The sequence below is a fragment of the Microcebus murinus genome, chromosome 29 (assembly GCF_040939455.1).
Source record: "Microcebus murinus isolate Inina chromosome 29, M.murinus_Inina_mat1.0, whole genome shotgun sequence".
Taxonomy (NCBI): domain Eukaryota; kingdom Metazoa; phylum Chordata; class Mammalia; order Primates; family Cheirogaleidae; genus Microcebus; species Microcebus murinus.
Window position 1 is genome coordinate 10,685,112 of NC_134132.1, and position 21,589 is coordinate 10,706,700.

At 42.2% G+C, this 21,589-nt stretch overlaps 1 protein-coding gene across 3 annotated transcripts in view; it reads right to left on the reverse strand.

Annotated features, from left to right (window-relative positions):
* Positions 1–21,589, reverse strand: part of HERC3 (HECT and RLD domain containing E3 ubiquitin protein ligase 3) — a 119,073-nt gene that overhangs the window by 61,492 nt on the left and 35,992 nt on the right. For all 3 annotated transcript variants that reach the window (XR_012915714.1, XM_020284611.2, XM_012774049.3), the window contains exons 4-9: positions 14,312–14,471; positions 5,640–5,716; positions 4,258–4,479; positions 2,746–2,837; positions 1,737–1,867; positions 667–827 (exon numbers count right to left, since the gene is read on the reverse strand). Coding sequence is in view for 2 of the 3 variants with exons in the window: in XM_020284611.2 (XP_020140200.1) it covers positions 667–827; positions 1,737–1,867; positions 2,746–2,837; positions 4,258–4,479; positions 5,640–5,716; positions 14,312–14,471 (843 nt within the window). In the remaining variant the exon portion in view is untranslated. The remainder of the gene's footprint in view (positions 1–666; positions 828–1,736; positions 1,868–2,745; positions 2,838–4,257; positions 4,480–5,639; positions 5,717–14,311; positions 14,472–21,589) is intronic.

Sequence of the window (21,589 nt, forward strand, 5' to 3'; positions counted from 1 at the left end):
ATAAAATTTATATACTACCACCAAGGTCTTTGGGGACAACATTAAATCTTATGCTTTATGGAGTCTCTAGCATCTCCAACTCTAGTGCTTCATGCACATTAAGTACTCAAATATTTGTTGACTGGTGGTTTAGAATTTACTCATGTTCATTCCCTCCATAAGACCTCAGGGGAAATAACAGGGACTTATTGATATGGTTCAGATGTTTGGCTTCTCGAAATCTCACGTTGAAATCTGATCCCCAGGTCTGAATGGGGGACCTGGCGGGAGGTCCCTTGGGTCATGGGGCTGGATCCCTCATAAATGGCTTGGTGCCCTCCCATGACAATGGGCGAGTTCTCACTTTGTGAGTTCACGAGAGAGCTGGCTGTTTAACGGAGACTGGCACCACCTCCTCCCTCTCTTGTTCCCTCTCCCGCCACGTGACACACCCTGCCTTCCACCTTGACTGGAAGCTTCCTGAAACCCTCACCAGAAACAGATGCTGCTGTGATGCTTCTTGTACAATCTGCAGGACTGTGAGCCAAACAAACCTCTCCTCTTTATACATCACCCAGCCTCGGGCATTCCTTTACAGCGGCACAAAACGAACTGAGCCACACGTTCTATCAACAATTGTTTTCATCATTTAAAATGCCATTAAACTCGCGCGAAGATCACGCTTACCAGCTCGGGCTGACAGCTGGCTACTGTGGGCAGCCCAGTAACCCTTGACAGGAGACGGGCACTTAACGTTACAGGTGTGTCCAGTTCCGAGTTGACCTCTTGCTCCACAACCAAATGCATAGATGAGTCCGGAAGAAGGCACAAAAGCTAGGGTGTGTTGTCTGTGGACAAATAATTTAAATTAATGCATAACGCACCAGCACAGTTCCTGCTGACGTGGACGTACACTCAGACCCTGACTTTTAACTTCCACGTGTGCTCCACATAGAGCCTCCTCCACGATAGCATGGGACTTCGTGCAGCAGCATTTTGGCTGTGACACTACCCTTCTCTGACACTCCAGGTCTTGGGGAGAATGGCAAGTCCTGGAAAGAGCTGAACGATCTTCTGCATTTGGCTTCTGAGATAAGTGGGAAGAAGCAGGGTAGACTCAGGCGAAATTTCCACGAAGTTCTTTGGGACTCTCTCACTTTCCTTTCTTCATCTCTTCCCATATCCTGATACTATGTCCTCTAAGAAGTCTAGCATCTCCACGTTCTACTCTAAAATCCTTCCTTACAACACCCTATTAAGATCTGACTTTTCACGCCTGTCATCCTAGCACTCTGGGAGGCCGAGGCGGGTGGATTGCTCGAGGTCAGGAGTTCAAAACCAGCCTGAGCAAGAGCGAGACCCCGTCTCTACTATAAATAGAAAGAAATTAATTGGCCAACTAACATATATAGGAAAAAATTAGCTGGGCATGGTGGTGCATGCCTGTAGTCCCAGCTACTCAGGAGGCTGAGGCAGTAGGATTGCTTGAGCCCAGAAGTTGGAGGTTGCTGTGAGCGAGGCTGACGCCACGGCTCACTCTAGCCTGGGCAACAAAGTGAGACTCTGTCTCAAAAAAAAAAAAAAAAAAAAAAAGATCTGACTTTTTCCAAATTTCACCACCAGAGTGCATGCAATTAAGATTTCTTAAAATGATAGCTTAAAATGGTAGCTAGGTATAATCACGTGCTACATTACTACAAAGACAAGATCCATTTCTGGGTCTCAGCAGATACCAGGAAGCTCTTAAGACCACTCACCTGCCACAAGCAATCTGAGTTACTTCACTACCCATCAGCTCTAGAACTCTTCTTGGATTAACCTCATCATTCATGGAGTCATGTCCAAGCTGCCCACAGGAACCAGCACCAAAAGTAAACACACCTCCATTCTAACAAGGAACAAATGGCAGCATGTCTTCACTCTATCTCTGAGCTTGAGGATACTATTTTAAAACTTGTATACAAAATTCCTCTCACAGTCGTTTACACAAACACTATACTCATTTGATACTTGGCCAAAATCACTTCTTTAGAACGTTCGTTAAATAGAAAAATAATAAAAAAGGGAACTTAAGACTACATTCTTATGGAACAAAGGCAGCTCTGCTCAAGGGAATGTGTGCTATCTGTAAATTTAAAAAATTGTTTAAAAGTACAATGATGTGTTAGGAGACAAAATTTTAAAATGAGAAACAAGGAGTTAGGTGAAATGAGACAATCTTATTCGATCATTCCTATGTAAGAAATTAAGTGCTCCACAAATTCCTTGAAAAGATTTTTTAACAGCTATATTTGAATGAATGATAAAGCATTTTATTAAAGTCAATCTAGAATAGCTATTTTTTCAATACAAAAATAATGTTTTCATTCTCGCTGAAATGCAACTATTTAGAAGCAAAAGAAACAGGTTGATAATTTTAAAACATGAAGTTGCTATTTCTTTTTTTATGTATTTAAGTGACTTGTTTTTTAAAGGAACATGGGATATTGTTTTATATATATACTGTACCATATTTTAAAGTTATTTATACTGAACTATTTTTACTAAGTTACTAAGAGAATCTATAACATTACCAAAAAGGAAAACACAGACATTAAAAAAAAAGTCTTTTTGTATTCCTTTGGAAAACAAACCAAGCTAAAGAGAGCGTTCAAGTTCAAGCCAAAATACTGTAAATTATACACCATTACCATTCTAAAATAATCAAGCAATTATAATCACCTGTTCCACACCCAGCACTAATGCACAGTACTCCCAACCCTTTACCTTTGTGAGGACGGCTGTGTGCTCTTCTCCACAACTAATATAGACAACTTTTTGCGTACGTAAGAGTTTCACGTGGCACGGAGACTCCCGATCTAGAATAAGATGGATATCACAATGTCACTATCGTTTGCCTTGGAGATGAAATATATTTAACTATCTTAGCATGAATTTTAGGTCCCCCTGGATTGCTGACACACATTCAGCTTCCTCCCTGTGTCTGCTCTTGGATGTCCAACAGATTTCTCAATTTTACCATATCTACAACCCAAGCCATCCATGGTTTCTGCACACTCTCCAACTCTGCCCACTCCCCATCTCCCCTGTACAGGTTTTCCCCATTTCATAAATGGTACTTTCATCCTTTTGGCTTTTCTTTTATTTCAAACCACAGGAGCAAAAATGAGCAGAAACAACTGGTCTCATCTTCAAAATGCATTCAAAATCCCACTTTACTCCCGCGACCTCCGAACTCACGGTCTTCTAGCTTCCCCCTTGCCCGACTGCAGCCAAAGTCAAATGGGATCACTCCTCTCTTCAAGACCCTGTGTCCTCCCCCCTGACTGAGAAAAGCAGCCACAGTCCTCACCTGCCCTACCCCCGACCTCAGCTCTGCGGCTCTTCCCCTCGCTGTCTCCACACCTCACGCCTTCCCACGTCCTGTTCCCTTTGATACACTCTTCACCCTGATATCCACGTCTCCTTTCCTGCCCGACTTCCTACAAGGCTCTGCTCAAATATTTTCTTATCAGAGGGCCCCTTCCTGACCACCGTATGTAAAACAGACAGCTTTCCTCTCAAACTGGGACATACTATACATTTACTGCCGTGTTTCCCCGAAAATGAGACAGGGTCTTATATTTATTTTTCCTCAAGACACCCTAGGGCTTATTTTCAGGGGGTGTGTTATGTTTTTAAGTACGGTACGACCATCTACACTGATTCAAATACAGTTAAGTCGTCTTCTTCTGGAACATCATCATAACTTTCCAAACCCCGAATTCCATCCTGAATTTCTTTTGACTCTATTTCCTTTAGAGCCATCGGCCCCGATCTCTCCTGTCGAGCACTAGAGCTCTCACGGGGCAGATAAGAAGGGCTGCTCGTGTTCTTTCCCACCCCATGACGACGTGCAACGGGTTGTGTAGATGCGCTGCGCAGCCACGCCCATCATTAAGGCAGATTTTCATAGCCACGCCCATCACTAGGACTTATTTTCATAGCCACGCCCATCACTGGGGCTTATTTTCGGGGTAGGGCTTCTATTGTGCACATGCTTAGAAATCCTGCTAGGGCTTATTTTATGGGTAGGGCTTATTTTGGGGGAAACGCGATAGTTTATTTGCTTCCATCCACTAGAATACAGTCTCCACTAGGCCAAAGATGTTGTTTTGTTTGCTGCTGTTCCTTCCATACCCAGCAGGGGGCGAGCATAAAGTGGGTCTGCAGGAGGCACCTGCTGAACAAATTCACGTGCTTTTGAACTAAAGAAGCACACAGGAAGAGTTTACCTACCCTTTTCATCACTGAGCCCTAGCTGCCCTGCATTGTTCATCCCCCAGCCAAAAACAGCTCCTGAGAGAGACAGGGCGAAGCTGTGAGCCCCTCCGGCAGCCACCTGGGCCAGCGGGATCCCCTCCAGGGACCTGACCCTCTGCGGGCTGGCTTGGGAGGGGAACTCCTTCCCCAGGCCCAGCTGCCCGTGGCTGTTCTGTCCCCAGGTGAAGAACTGGCCATCTGAAAGAAGAACAGGATAACCGGCATTACAAACAACGACACAAATTCCATACAGAAGAATTATCCAGTTATTAAGATCATTTGTCACTCTGGGAGGCCGAGGCGAGTGGATTGCTCGAGGTCAGGAGTTCACGACCAGCCTGAGCAAGAGCGAGACCCCGTCTCTACTAAAAATAGAAAGAAAGTAATTGGCCAACTAAAAATATGTAGAAAAAATTAGCCGGGCATGGTGGCACATGCCTGTAGTCCCAGCTACTTGGGAGGCTGAGGCAGGAGGATCGCTTGAGCCCAGGAGTTGGAGGTTGCTGTGAGCGAGGCTGATGCCACGGCACTCTAGCCTGAGCAACAGAGTGAGACTCTGTCTCAAAAAAAAAAAGATCATTTGTTAGTTCCACCAACCCCCTACACCAAACCTACCCAAGAGCAAGGGAGCAGAGACACTTCATGCTGTTAAGACTGCCAAAACCAAAGCTCCACTTGACATGACATCAAAGAGAGAAGCTGAGTCTGAATGCCCTTCAAAGACTACGAATATTCATGCAAAGGAAATATTACATGTTTAAGTAAGTTCAATTTTGAGCAGGCCAATGACCAGGCATAAGCAAGGTGAACTAGTTCTGACCACACGAGGACCATGAGACCCAAGATTTCAGGTCTACCTATGACCACTGGGACTGCTCCGCAAATGATCAAGAAGGACATACAAGCGCAGATTTACTCCAAAGACAGTTCAGTATTATTTGCCAACTTAAGTTTCTCTAACTCCTTCTTTTTCATTTATTTGGGAGCTTGACAGCAGAATGTAGCTTGAGAGTAGGCTGTAGCTAAGAAAAACCAACCTTCCACATGCTCAAGAACACCCAGGTATGTCCTCCTCCTGCTCATCTTCCCCTTAGAGAGCTGGAGCAGCAAAAATGACCACCCACTTCATCATCCACACTCTGAGAAAAGGACGAGCTATGCAAATGCTATCCTATGCAAATGCTATCCGAGAACTGTCACAACAACAATGCAATAGCATTGCATAGACCAACAGCAATGCACAGACCCTAACCCTTAATTAAAGGCTCTGAGTTAGATAATGTCACACAAAAATGCAAGGAGAAATGTTTTCAAAATTAACATATAACAGCACTAGCATATATTTAATGTTACATTACCAGCTGCAAGAGCCAAGCAATGCCAGTTGCCACAGGAAACTTGTAATATCGTCTGCTGGTTCAGCTTCTGTATCAACCTAAAAGAGAAGGCTTTTTTTTAAACATGGGCATTCATACACAAACACAATTATCAGAAATACTCCCAACTATATAAAGTATTTGTAAAAAATAATATCATCTTGCCTGAAAGACTTTTTAAACTCAAATATATAGTTTTACATGATATAATTTTATTAGGTCTTTCACTAGCCTCCAGCCTCTACTATTTAAAACAAAAAAACAAAAACACCTTTGCACTTAGACCTCGATCCTGTTATTTCCTACCCTGCCATCTCCAACTCAGGAACAAATGAAATAAGCTACAGAAGAGAGATTCCTGAGAATATGGTTGGTGTCTAAATGGCTTTCGACATAAGGGCAATGCCATGATCCAGCAATTTCACTTCTGGGTATATAACCAAAAGAATTAAAAGCAAAATCGCAAAGAGGTATTTGTGCACCCATGTTCATATAGCAGCATTATTCACAAGAGCCAAAAGGTAGAAATAACTCAAGTGACCACTGACAGATGAATGACTAAATAAAATGTGATGCCTAAATATAACAGAATATTAATCAGCCTTAAAAAGGAAAGAAATTCTGACACATGCTTCAACATGGATGAACCCAGAGGACACTGTGCTAAGTTATTTTATCAACAACCATTAAAAGCATTTAATAAGCTAGCTGCAAAAAGTCAAAACTGTTTGAATCCACTTATATAAAATATCTAGAATAATCACATTCATAGAAATAGATTTTATAAGATAAAAAATGTTCAGATGTGAACATACTTAACACTACTGAACTACACATTTTAAAATGGTTAAGGTGGTATATTTTATGTGTATTTTACCACAATTTCAATTACCACAATTAAAAAATAGGGGCAATGCCTCCTAAACCCTAATTCCCTAGAATAGTAAAGAGGAGGATTATATGGTTTCCTTTTAAATCTTATTCCTCTAGCTTGCTCACGTGAAAAAGAGAGACAAGAACAACACCTACTTTACAGGTTAGTGAGAATTAAATGAAAAGTTCCACGTAAAGTGCTTGGCCCTGCCCAACAGCGCTGCGCATCCTAGGAATGGCTCCTGTCCCCTATTTTAATAGGTGACAAGTGCTGTGTCCAACAACAGTAAATGCATTCAGCCATGGGAACAAAGGGGTCAGATGGACACCCCTTCAGGAGACGGGTATCAGAGGCAGATGTCCCATGGGGGCGGGGACAGAGGATTACTCAGTGCGACAGATACTGCTTTTGCTAATATTTTCTCAAAATATAAAAATGTAGACTTCATAAATGCATTCAGTACAGAATAGAAATGAACTGATTTTTTATTGAGATAACTTTAGACTCACATACAGTTGTAAGAAAGAATACAGAGAGACCCTTACACACTTTGTCCAGGTTTTCTCAATGGTAGCATTTTGCAAATCTACATATAGTACAATATTATAACCAGGATATTGACATTAATACAATCTACCAATCTTACACTCAATTTTACTTGTACTAATTCTTGTGCATTAATTTTACCATCTGTGTAGGTTCATGTATCCACTGCTGTTGTCAAGATACTCAACAGTTCCACCACCGCAAGGATTCCTCGGGTTGCACTTTTATAACCTCTCTTCCCCTGCCCAGTCCTCAGCAACCACTCATCAGTCTTCCTTTCTAAAATTCTGTTATTTTTTAAATTTTATATAACTGGGGCCGGGCGCGGTGGCTCACGCCTGTAATCCTAGCACTCTGGGAGGCCGAGGCGGGCGGATTGCTCGAGGTTGGGAGTTCGAAACCATCCTGAGCGAGACCCCGTCTCTACTAAAAATAGAAAGAAATTAATTGACCAACTAAAAATATATATACAAAAAATTAGCCGGGCATGGTGGTGCATGCCTGTAGTCCCAGCTACTTGGGAGGCTGAGGCAGGAGGATCGCTTGAGCCCAGGAGTTTGAGGTTGCTGTGAGCTAGGCTGACGCCACGGCACTCACTCTAGCCAGGGCAACAAAAAGTGAGACTCTGTCTCAAAAAAAAAAAAAAAAATTTATATAACTGGAACCCTACAGTAGGTAACCTTTAAGGATTAGCTTTTTTCACTCAGAATATTTCCCTGGACATTCATCTGAGTTGTGTTTATCAATAGTTTATAGAACACCACCATTTTCTAAAGTAGGAAAATGCATTACTGCCTGGGGGGCCAACGTTTCAGAGGCTGCTACGTAGCATCAGCCCTTTTTCCTGTTCAGTTTCCACTCAAATTCCCCACGCTGTCCCCTTCATGGGTCCCTGTCAGTTCCAGAAAGGAAGCAAGTCAAAAGACAAAGGCAAATAACAGGGAAATTGTACCCTTGAGGTAGAGAGGAGGGGTACACATGGTGCAAGAGCATGCCGTGTTTTACCTACTCAGCTCATTCCATCCTCCCCATAACTCCGTAAGGTATACAACATACAATTCCATTTTTAAGCTAGGAAACTGAGGTTTAGAAAAGTTAAATAATTTTCTCAAAGTCACTCACTTTATAAGTAACAGAGCCAGTATTAGAATCCAAGGCTGTTTGATTTTAAAGCTATGTTACTTTCCTATGGAAATTAATTCATACCAAGGTATGAATTAATGAATTTATTTCAATTAAGTTACAATAAACTATATACAAACCAAAGCTTTGCATACACAAATCATCCATAATTTTGACATAAGTAATGAAAATTAAATCGCTACTGTAACACAGATTACTTCATTTTTAAAAAATGAAATGCCATTAAAAACCTTTATTGAGTCTTTGGTCATCAACAAATGAAATACTTTTGTCATTAACATTATAAATCTTCTTCCTCATATTACACACAATCTAACTAAAATTTTACACTCTTTTTTTCTTACTATCATTCTCGCTCTCCTCACAGAATTAATTTTTAAAAGAAATGAATCTAAGACATTACCTGTTCTAAATCGGGAAATGAATCAAATCAGTCTTACCTCCATGATCCTCTTTTCCTTAAAACAGCTTTTGATTAAAGAGACAAAAATCTAAGAAGGGTAAAAAGGAAGAGGAAGAAGGATGTATTGTCCTTTAAAGGGGACAATAATTAAGCAGGAGAGGAGAGGCCATTTATTAAACAAACTAGTACAGAGTAATGTCCGTGCTGAGCACTCTTAGCAAGGGTGATGCTAAAAAGAATAATCCAGTTCTCTTGCCATTAAGAGCTCACAGCTTTGTAAGAAAAATAAACATTAAGTAAATAATTACAAATAATGTGACAAATACAATAGGGGCATGTGGTATATTTTTAGTATAAAAGGATAAGAATTAAATGAAGGGAATAAAATGGTAGCCTCCTTGATCATTAAGAACCCTCAACAAGGCCTGGCACGATGGCTCACACCTGTAATCCTAGCTCTCTGGGAGGCCAAGGCGGGAGGACTACTTGAGATCGAGAGTTCGTGACCAGCCTGAGCAAGAGTGAGACCTGTCTCTACTAAAAATAGAAAGAAATTAATTGGCCAACTAAAAATATATAGAAAAAGTTAGCCAGGCATGGTGGCACATGCCTGTAGTCTCAGCTACTCAGGAGGCTGAGGCAGGAGGATTGCTTGAGCCCAGGAGTTTGAGGTTGCTGTGAGCTATGCTGACAACATGGCACTTTAGCCCAGACAACAGAGTGAGACTGTCTCAAAAAAAAAAAAAAAAAAAAAAGAACTGAGGGAGGAGGATCAAGATGGCAGACGAGAAACACTGCCAGAAAGAGTGTCTCTGCAGAAAAGACAGATTCTAGCAGAAATTAGAAAAAAGCAAGAAGGCCAGCATACAGCGGACGAGGGCCAGAAGGAGGGGTACCTGAGACCCCGGGAGACTCCACGGGAGGAGGCTTCGGAGTAGAACTGAAAGCTGAGACCGCTGGAGCAGCCCAGAGACCAGTGGGAAGGGTAGGTGGATAAATCACCTTTCCCCTCCCCTGCATTTGGGACTGCTGGTGGGCTCCCCAGCGGGTGGAGAGACCTGCGGACACCAGCCCAGAGACAGCCGCCGCCAGCTAGCAGTGAGCCTGTAGCAGACGGCACCAGACTCCCAAATCCCTGTACACCTCCGTGTGCACAGACCCGAGCAGCGCGGCAGGCGCCATATTGCCTCCTTCTCCCCTCCACCGACCCTACCTGAGGCTGCCCAGAGGCAATACAGCCACCAGCCGGAGGCACCTCCAGGGAATGGGACCTTCCCTTTGGGGACCCTACAGCTGACTAAGGGGAACTCAGACTGTGAGCTCCCTACCCGCCAGCCCTCCCAGGTGCTGCTGGCACGGTGTTCCCAGGAAAACAGTGCTGACTCAGAGGCTGAGAGACACAGACACAGCTTGGGCTCCCTGTGGGTGAATTGGGACCGGAACTCCTCTCCCTGGTGGGGATACAGTTTGAACTCTGGGACCCAGAGGACGGACCTGCAGACCAGATCCCGTGCACCGAGGTCTAGCATTGCCCAGGGCACAGAAGGGATATTTGTGAAAAGCCTGCGGAGGTGTGTGTGCCTCCAGGGGCAGATCAGCGTCCTAGAGGGCAACCCTCCCACCAAAGGGAGGCGGTGCACCCAGCCCAGGCAGCGTTTCTGCGCAGGGAACCTCCCCGCCGGCATCACAATCCGGGGAGGCCTGGTGACGTGTGGTCTGGCCTGCTGGCAGAGGCCCAGGAGTAGCTGTGGAGTTGGAGAGGGTGGAAAGAAGCGAGGCCTGCTCCAGACTGCGGGTCTCAGACAGCCCCACCCCTACAAGCAGACTTTCTGGCTGAGCGGGACCATTCCAGCCCTGCCCTGACAGCTTTTCCTGGAAGCAGAGAACAGAACTTTGACCCCTGCTAAGGGCATTGGTGGTGCCTGAGGGCAGGCTTACCCAACCCAGCTCCGCCCAGAACAAGAGCTGATAACAGGACACAAAAACAACAGCATAGCCTGTTCCTCCAAGCAAGCGCCACCTACTGACAGGGACGGCATCCTGCACAGCCTTTCCACGGCACCCACTGACTCAATATACAGGGAGTGGTCAAATCTCACCCACAGACACCACCTAACGGCTCAGAAACTAAACAAGGCATGTGAATATCCAAACAAAAACCTAAAGGAAAGAAACAACAACTGATCGACATGGGAAGAAATCAGCGAAGGAACTCAGGAAATATGAAGAACCAAACGGAAAACACACCCCCAAAGATGAGCACCAGCCCCCTAGAAACAGACACCAACCCAAATCAGGCAACCAAAATGACAGAAGAGGAATTCCGTATGTGGATCATAAGAACACTCACCGAGCTGCAACAACAACTCAATAACCAACACAAAGAAACCACAAAAAGCCTCCAGGATCTGGAAAAAGAAATGGACACAATGAAGAAAAGTTTAACCGAACTCCTGGAAATGAAGAATCAATTCAGGGAACTACAAAATACAGTGGAAAGTCTCAAGAACAGGGTAGATCAAACAGAAGAAAGAATCTCAGAGCTTAAAAATAACACCCTCCAACTAAATAAAACCATCACAGAGATAGAGCAGAGAAACAAGAGAAAAGAGCAAAGCCTACAAGAGATGTGGGATTATGTGAAGAAACCTAATGCGACGGTCATAGGGTTACCAGAAGGGGAAGAAGACAACACCCAAGGGTTGGACAAGCTATTTGAAGATATAATAGAGGAAAATTTCCCAGGCCTTGCTCAAAATCTTGATATACAAGTTCAAGAAGCTCAGAGGACCCCTGGGAGATTCGATGCAAACAGGAAGACGTCACGACGTGCAGTCATCAGACTGACCAAAATATCAACTAAAGAGGCCCTTCTAAGAGCTGTAAGACGAAAGAAGCAAGTGAGATACAAGGGAAAGCCAATTCAAATAACACCAGACTTCTCTAATGAGACTTTACAAGCAAGCAGAGACTGGGGCCCTATTCTCACTCTTCTGAAACAAAACAATGCCCAGCCTAGAATCTTCTTCCCTGCAAAACTAAGCTTCATATATGAAGGAGAAATAAAGACATTCTCAGGCCGGGCGCTGTGGCTCACGCCTGTAATCCTAGCTCTTGGGAGGCCGAGGCGGGCGGATTGCTCAAGGTCAGGAGTTCAAAACCAGCCTGAGCAAGAGCGAGACCCCGTCTCTACTATAAATAGAAAGAAATTAATTGGCCAACTGATATACATATAAAAAAATTAGCCGGGCATGGTGGCACATGCCTGTAGTCCCAGCTACTCGGGAGGCTGAGGCAGAAGGATCACTCAAGCCCAGGAGATTGAGGTTGCTGTGAGCTAGGCTGACGCCACGGCACTCACTCTAGCCTGGACAACAAAGTGAGACTCTGTCTCAAAAAAAAAAAAAAAAAAAAAGACATTCTCAGACAAGCAAAGTCTCAGAGAATTCACCAAGACAAGACCAGCCCTACAAGAAGTACTCAAAACAGTGCTACGCACAGAACAACATAATAAAAACTCACGAATATAAAAACAACCAAAACCCAAAGATTAAAGGCCAGATAATACAATGGCTCAAGAGAGAAATCAAAGCAACGACATCCAACCCAACAGAATGAGCAGTAATCTACCTTACCTATCAGTTCTCTCAATAAATCTGAATGGCTTAAACTCTCCACTCAAGAGACATAGGCTGGCTGAATGGATAAGAAAATACAGGCCAAGTCTATGCTGTCTTCAGGAAACACATCTAACCTGCAAGGATGCATATAGACTAAAAGTAAAAGGGTGGAGATCAGTATTCCAGGCAAATGGAAGCCAAAAGAAGGCTGGCGTGGCAGTTCTAATTTTAGACGATTTAGTTTTTAAACCAACAAAAGTAGTGAAAGACAAAGAGGGTCATTATATAATGGTAAAGGGCACACTTCAACAAGAAGAGATAACAATTTTAAATATATATGCACCCAACTTAGGTGTACCTTAAAGCAAACCTTACTGGATCTAAGCAAAAGGATTAATAGCAACTCCATAATCACCAGAGATTTCAACACCCTACTGACGGCACAAGACAGATCCTCCAAACAGAAAATTAATAAAGAAATAATGGACTTAAACAAAACCCTGGAACAACTGGGTCTGACTGACATCTACAGGACATTCTACCCAAAATCCACTGAATATACGTTCTTCTCATCAGCTCACGGGACATTCTCTAAGATTGACCATATCCTAGGACACAAAGTAAATCTCAAGAAATTTAAAAAAATATAAATCATACCCATGTACCTTCTCAGATCACAGTGGAATAAAAGTAGAAATCAACCCTAACAGAAACTCACATTTCTACACAAAAAGGTGAAAATTAAACAACCTCCTACTAAATGATTACTTCATAAATGAAGAAATCAAGATGGAAATAAAAAAATTCTATACTCCTACACTGCTGGTGGGACTGCAAATTAGTTCAACCTCTGTGGAAAGCAATATGGAGATACCTTAAAGCGATACAAGTGAATCTACCATTTGATCCAGCAATCCTATTGCTGGGCAACTACCCAAAAGATCCAATGACACTCTACAAAAAAGACACCTGCACTCGAAGGTTTATAGCAGCACAATTCATAATTGCAAGGCTGTGGAAACAGCCCAAGTGCCCATCAATCCAAGAATGGATTAATAAAATGTGGTATATGTATACCATGAAGTACTATTCAGCTCTAAGAAACAATGGTGATATAGCACATCTCATATTTTCCTGGTTAGAGCTGGAACCCATACTATTAAGTGAAGTTTCCCAAGAATGGAAAAACAAGCACCACATATACTCACCAGCAAATTGGTATTAACTGAACAGCACCTAAATGGTCACATAGGTACTGCAGTAATAGGGTATTGAGCAGGGGGGAGGGGGGCGGGTATATACATATATAATGAGTGAGATGTGCACCATCTGGGGGATGGTCATGCTGGAGACTCAGACTTGCGGGGGGAGGGGAGGAAATGGGCATTTATTGAAACCTTAAAATCTGTACCCCCATAATATGCCGAAATAAAAAAAGAACCCTCCACAAACTGGGACATCACCCCCAAAAAGTCCATCTGAAAGTAACTTTGATATTCTGGATGTTTTCTTAGTGGCGAAGCAACTATTAAATATTAGCTAAATTATCTAACATTTATATCTAGGTAATTATTAATATTTAAGAGACACAAAGAATCTCTGTATATTTGGTGTTTTAGCTATTTATAATGCTTAAGGTGATTCGGCCTATTATTAGAGTAATAGGTCAGCTTTGTGATTCTATTTTAAAGTGCTTAATTGAATAATTGAGACCTGCAATTTTAGGCTGAGAGTTAATAAGTGTGGGATAGGAAAAAGGTGCCCTTTTCAGTCAAGCATTTATGGGGTGCCAGGCACGCAGCTAGCAACCAGGCTATTGGAACAAACCATGGATAGTTCCCGACCGGCTCACGTTTGTGAACCAGCGATATACACTTCTGTAAATAATCACAATTTTTGTGACAAGTGCTGTTAACAGTCCAAGGCAAAGCAGGAGCACAAAGGAACCAGCAATTGATTAAATGAAGAGAGCAGAACAAAAACAAGGAGTTAAGAAGGCACCAGCAGGAAACAGTATATGAAAACAACTGACATCTGAAACCTGGATTCCTGTCTGTGCCATTCTTACCTGGGCACTGCCACAGAGTCCTCAGTCGTCATGAGTCCTAGTTGACCATCGCTCCCTGCACCCCAAGAAAACAGCTGGCCACGGTCACTGAGGGCCAGACTGTGGGACTCGCCACACGCCACGTGAATGATGTGCTCATCTGCCAACGCTCCGATTTGTTCTGGAAGAGACCAGAGGAGGAAAATGCATAGCCCAGAAATCTTCATGCAGAATTCTCCCCCCAGGCAGTTTTGGGGTTTGTTTTGTTTTGTTAATTTTATTCTTTTTTTAATTTAATTTTATTTTATTTCAAGAAAATATTAAAGTACAAATATTTTGGTTGCATTTTATATCTTTGCCCTCTCCCTGGCAAGGGTTAGAGGTATGCCCTTCCCCTCCACAATGCTCACCGCATCCCTCAGATGTGGGTCTACCTCCCCCAACCCCCCAATCCCTGGTGAACACCACCACCCTTTGAGAACCATAGTGTTAATCAGTCAGTACCAATTTGATGGCGAGTGCACGTGGAGCCCATTCTTCTGATCTTGTGCTGCCTCACTTTGGATAATGGGCTTAAGCTTAATCCAGGATAATATAAGCGGTGCTAGCTCAATGTCGTTTCTTAGAATTGAGTAATGTTCCATTGTAAACATATACCAAATTTTAATAATCCACTCATGCAATTGACGGGCACTTGGGTTGTTTCCACGTCCCTGCAATAGTGAATTGGAGAACCACTACATACGTGGTCTCATATATATGAATCTCATATGAGATTATAAATTTTATATATCTCTAAACACTATTAATTTAGATGCAGCTACCCTGGCTGTCATGGCACACACATCCCAGACATTCCCTGAACCTATGCGGCCACGTGCCTGGTATTCTCTACCCAGCGAGAAGGCTAGGGGTTTATTACTTGGAGACATTAAATCAGGGAGGCCCATATGGGAGTGGAAATGAGGCCTATCCCTAAAAGTAATGGGACTCAGTGAAATTCTGCTTGGAACAATGAGACTCACTCCCCACTCCACGCATGTTCAGAATTCAAAACTCCTTTCTCCTCTCAGTTCCAGAACACAATCTTGGAAGTATCCAGCCAGCAAACAGGCGGATTTCTTTCTGGGAAAATTGGCTAAAAGAAAAGACCACAGATACCGACATCTGAGAGTCCCTCAATGAAATGTCCAGCTTCCCAACAGTCAATAAGAACTGCCTACAGCTCCACTCACATTCAGTTCCTCACTCTTACAAATGAAAGGCCACACAGGATGGCCTGTTTTATGAGAAAAACTTTAACGTGAAAGACAGAGCAACACAAACAGAAGAAAATGAACTCTGAAGAAAAAGATCATGCAGGGAGCAAAAAGTTTTTTAAAAAGCCCTTACTTAAGAGAAATAAAAGAAGATGTTTCAATCCATGAACTAGCCAGAGAGTGCTAGAGAAAAGTATTATTCAAACAGAAAACAAAAATAACTTGGAAGCTAAAAATATGGCTGTTTTCATTTTTTAAAAAAAGCTTCAAAAGCAGGATTGGAAATTAGAATTGATGAAATTTTCTAAGCAATGGAACAAAAAGGCAAAGAACAAATTGGAGGGGAACAAGGAGAAGAAATTATGGGTTTGCTCCAAGAGGTCCACCATTTGAAAACCAACAGCTCCACGGTGGCTCACACCTGTAATCCTAGCACTCTGGGAGGCCAAGGGGGGCGGACTGCTCGAGGTCAGGAGAGTTCGAAACCAGCCTGAGTAAGAGTGAGACCCCGTCTCTACTATAAATAGAAAAATTAATTGGCCAAGTAATACATATAGAAAAAATTAGTCAGGCATGGTGGCATATGCCTGTAGTCCCAGCTACTCGGGAGGCTGAGGCAGGAGGATTGCTTGAGCCCAGGAATTTGAGGTTGCTGTGAGCGAGGCTGACGCCACGGCACTCTAGCCTGGGCAACAAAGTGAGACTATGTCTCAAAAAATAAATAAATAAATAAATAAAAAACCTACTTCAGGGCACTTTGTCTTAAAGTTTCAGGAAAAGAAAGATTTGAAAAGTTTCTCCAAAAGAAAACAACAGTTTATGTACCATAGAACAGAAATGAGAATGGTATCAGATTTCTCAGAAGCAACAAGGAAAACTGTAAGACAACTGCTCAAAGTCTTCACAATTCTGAAGGAAAATGACTTCCAATCGAGAATTCTATCCCCAAGCAACCATGAATCAAATGTTGGGGGCGGGGGAGATAAAGGACAGTTTTCAGGCATGTAAAAGCCCTCAAAATATTTTATTCCCCCCCACACACACTGCTTTTCTCAGAAAGCTACTAGAAGGTGTGCCTCCAAAATAAAGAATTCAGGATCCTGAAAACAAGAATCTTACACAGGAAGGAGGTGAAGAACATCTCTAAGAGAGTTACGTAGCAGGCTTACAAAGCAAAGTGGGAGGGATGTCTCCAAGATGAAAAATGAAATATTAGCTGATGGGTTTTACAGTTAGTTGTATAATGCTATCAGAGAGTATAGAGTTTGCTATGTAAAAGGAAAAAATGATGTAATTAACTTCAAGAAAATCTAAATGTTTTATAGGAAAGAAAAGCAATCATCATGGTACATGAAATCATAATAACCAAAAAAAAAATAATATATCTAGTTAATAATTGAAGAGTCAAAATTGATTTAAAAGATTACGTGGGGAAGGATGAGTGTTTTGGGTGAGAAAGAGGAAAGGGCAGGAAGAGAATACAAAAGAATTCTCACTTTCCCCAGTGTGAAGTTTCAAGATTATATCCAACATGAAAACAACCATGAAATAGCTTTATAAACACATTATTTAGAAACATGAAGGTAAATCCCAAAAGAAACAGTTCAAGAGTTGAAATGATAGCCCCTGGGAGTAAGATTCAAGGGTGGGGACGGACCTGCTATTTGATCTAAACACAGTTTGCATAAATATATTACTTGAAAACCATAGAACGTTTTTTTAAAAATAAGCAACTGAAAATATGCTCACGTCAGAGAAATCACCATGCAGAGTAAATAGAAGGGTGCTGTAATTCCTGTTGTTCCCATTGTCTATCTTCTATTTCCCAGCTCAGCCTGGCCCCAGGCACGAACAGTCGAACAGTCCTGTCTTTACTTTGCAAAATACAAGGAATCCCTAAACAAAGTAGCTCAAAGGGACTGAGACTCTACTCTGACCGTGCACAGGTTCCAGGACTGTCCTCCCAGGCCTGATACCTCACTCGAGACTGATGTCCACCTCCAAGTACCTTCCTGCTGCCAACTGTAGCCTTTCCTGCCGGGATGTTAGCATACGGCCTAACACGACACTAGTGCCCACTGTCCTGACAGGACACTGTCTCTGTCTGATCTGTCAGATTTTGTCACCCCAAAAATCTGTCACTAGCAACCCTCCGGAATTAGTCTTCAGTACAGCTGAGAAATCTCAAAAGGGAGCATCTAGATTCCAATGACCATTTAACTCCCAGTGGGGTCAAGCTCTAGACAAAGCAATTCCTGTCCCATCACACAGCCACCAAGACAGACATGGAGCCACCGTCACCGCGACAAAACCTGCGGCTGCAAAGGCAGAGCTACTATTCAGCAATGTGAACGCTGACGGAGAATTAAACCACCGGATACACAAGTCCAACTTACTCAATTTCTTCTAGCCAGAAAACCGCTCACTGATTCTGGCTGGAGATCTGTCACTGCAGAACTGTAATCTCTCTTCCAGAATCTACTCCCCAGTCGGGCCAGTGTGACAGTGAGTGCCTCATTCACTCCTCTCCCTGAATACACCCCTGCCCCAGTTGGGCACATTCGGGCTGCAGTGCCTTCTGATTCATTTCCACATGCAGTTTCCTTCTGATCCGTTCTGTCAAGAGGATACGCTATATTTTGCAGATCATGATAGAACTTCAACCCACGCGTTAAAATACTTAAACACACTGAAGAAACGTCTGGAATTTTTTGAGGATAAAAGTATATTTTCTCTCTGTTCCTCTCACAGCAACTTTGAAGTCTTTAGTAATGTTACCAACTCCAAATGAGTGGGGAAAGGGCAGCACAGTGGCCAGTGTGGAATGCTACTTAGACTAAGTCAGTATTTCAGCTAGACTTAACATGTTTAGGATTGTTTCTACTTGGCATTTGAACCCATCATGATCTTTTTTTTTTTGGAGAAAGAGTCTCACTCTGCCACCCAGGCTAGAGTGCCGTGGCATCAGCCTAGCTCACAGCAACCTCCAACTCCTGGGCTCAAGCGATCCTCCGGCCTCAGCCTCCCGAGTAGCTGGGACTACAGGCATGCGCCACCATGCCCAGCTAATTTTTTCTATATATTTTTAGTTGGCCAATTAATTTCTTTCTATTTTTAGTAGAGACAGGGTCTCAAACTCCTGACCTCGAGCGATCCTCCTGCCTGGGCTTCCCAGAGTGCTAGGATTACAGGCGTGAGCCACTGCGCCCGGCCCCATCATAATTTTTTTTTTTTTTGCGTCAAAGGTAAATTTGGCATTAAACCATCAAAGGATGGTAATGGAGAAGGATATGATATGATCCCAGAGACTAAACAGATGATATTGATAGTTAATCCTTGCAACAGCCCTGTGAGGCAAAGGTACCATAATTATCCTCAGCTCAAAAAGAGTGTGTGTCATTTGACTGAGGTTCCCAACTACAGACTTCAAAGCCCATCATGCCCCCTACGCTACACTGTCATCCTTCATAGAAAAGAACTAGATAGGTTTTTAACTGGTAAAAGTAACCTATAAAACGAATACTCTACTTATGGATAAAGGGAAATTAACTCTTTTCCCTTGTCGTATGTTCAGATGAGAAACACGCTCAAATGGCTTGCGATTAATAATACGAGCAGTTGGGTGGCGAGTACAAGAGTCCCCCCCGTTATCCGAGATCTCGCTTTCTGCAGTTTCGGTCACCCCCAGTCAACCCCTGCACAAAAATATTAAATGGAAAATTCTAGAAATAAACAATTCATAAGTTTTAAATTGTGTACCATTCTGATATTCTCAGTGGTGTGATGGAATCTCACACCGTCCTGCTCCACCTGTCTGTCCAGCATATATGCCGTACATGCTACCCACCCATTAGTCACTGAGCAGTCATCTCTCAGTGTAGGCCAGGCGAGGTGGCGTGCGCCTGTAATCCTAGCACTATGGGAGGCCCAGGCAGGAGGATGGCTCAAGGTCAGGAGTTCGAGACCAGCCTGAGCAAGAGTGAGACTCCCATCTCTACTAAAAAAAATAGAAAGAAATTAATTAGCCAACTGAAAATATACAGAAAAAATCAGCTGGGCATGGTGGCACATGCCTGTAGTCCCAGCTACGCGGGAGGCTGAGGCAGGAGTCTGAGGTTGCTATGAGTGAGGCTGACGCCACAGCACTCTAGCCTGGGCAACAGAGTGAGACTCTGTCTTAAAACAAAAACAAACAAAAAAAAAACCCATAGTATATATAGGGTTCGGTACTATCTGAGGTTTTGGGCATCTACTGAGGGTCTTGGAACGTACTGCTGTATACAGAATATACAAAATTAGTGATCAATATTTGGTACTAAATTTTTAAGTAATAAAACTATAATAAAATAAATTAAATGTCAGCAGCTGATATAACAAAAGAGGTAAACTTTTATCACGTAGAAGTCTCCTTCCTGATTTTTCCCCAATTGTCTATTCTACAATTAAGTTTTTCTTTAATAGTGAAAACACAAGACAGAGACATACTATAGAAAATCCAGCTCTTTGTCTTACCATTCTGTAGATTCTAAGTCTTCACATTAATTATTTTGATCTAAACACTGAAATACTTGGGGGAGTCTAGGATGTTTCCATAAGAGGAATTCTATCTTGTTCCTGAGTCAAGGCACTGAAACCAGAGTTAGTATTAAAATATTTTTTTTAATTAATATACAATAAAGTTGACCTTTTGCTGGTGTACAATTCTATGAATTTAAACATATAACTACTGCCATAATAAAGATACAGAACAGTTCCATCACCCCAAAGTAGTACCTCGTGCTATTCGTTATAGTCACACCTTCTCCCAGGCAATTCTCTCAACTTTATCCTTATTTTTCAAAATTGCTTCAGCTATTCTAGTTCCTTTATTTCCATATAAACTTTAGAGCCAGCTTCTCTATATCTACAAAAGAAAAAATCTTATTAGAATTTTAATTGAAATTGCATTAAATCTATAAATCAATTTGAGAAGAACTGAAATCTTTACTATACTGAGTATTTCAATCCATGAATATAGTATGTTTCTTCACTTATGTGGGTCTTTGATTTATCAAAATTTTATAGTTTTCAAAATATACATCTTATATACATGTTTTGTTAGTTATACCTAAGTATTTTGTTTGGTGCTTTTGTAAATGGGTTTTTTAATTCCAGTTTCCAATTCCATATTGCCAATATGCAACTGTAGAAACAGTTGATTTTTGTATGTTGACCTTGTATTCCACAAATTCATTAAACTCACTTATTATTTCTAGTTGTATAAAATTTTCAATGTAGACATTGTAAATAATTTTTTCCTGAGAGCAAGAACAGACTTTTTTCTTCCTTTCCATTTTTTTTTCTCTTATTCTTGCCTTACTGCACTGACTAGGATTTCCAGTACAATGTTGAACAGGAGTGGTGAGAGTGGACATCCTTGCCTTGTTTCTAATACTATGGTCTGAATGTCTGCATCCCCCCAAAATTCATATGTTGAAATTGTAACCCCCAAGGTGATGGTATTAGGAAGTGGAGCCTTTGGGGAAATGATTAGGTCAGGAGGACAGAGTCCTCATGATTAGGATTCAAGCTCTCTTAAACAGACCACAGAAGGCTGGCTAGCCACTTCCACCATATAAGGATGGAGCCAGAAGGTGCCATTATAAGCAAAAGGACCCTCAGCAGATACCAAATCTGTTAGTGCCTTGATCTTGGACTTTCCAGCCTCCAGAACAGTGAGAAATAAACGTTTATTGTTTATAAGCCAACCAGCTTGTGGTATTTTTGTTACAACAGCCCAAATGAATTAAGGCACTTAGAAAGAACTCAATCTTTCAACATTAAGTTTGACGTAGCTGTAAGATTTTTTGTAGCTACAGGTTAAGGAAGTTTTCTTCTTACTCCTAGTATGTTCCTCATGAACGTTTTAATCATAAATGGATGTTATATGATATCAAATGCTTTTTTCAATCAATTGATATAATTATGTGGTTTTCTTCTTCAGACTCTCTTTCCTATTTTCTGGAGATTTTATTTAATTGGTGTTATTTCTTATTTACAT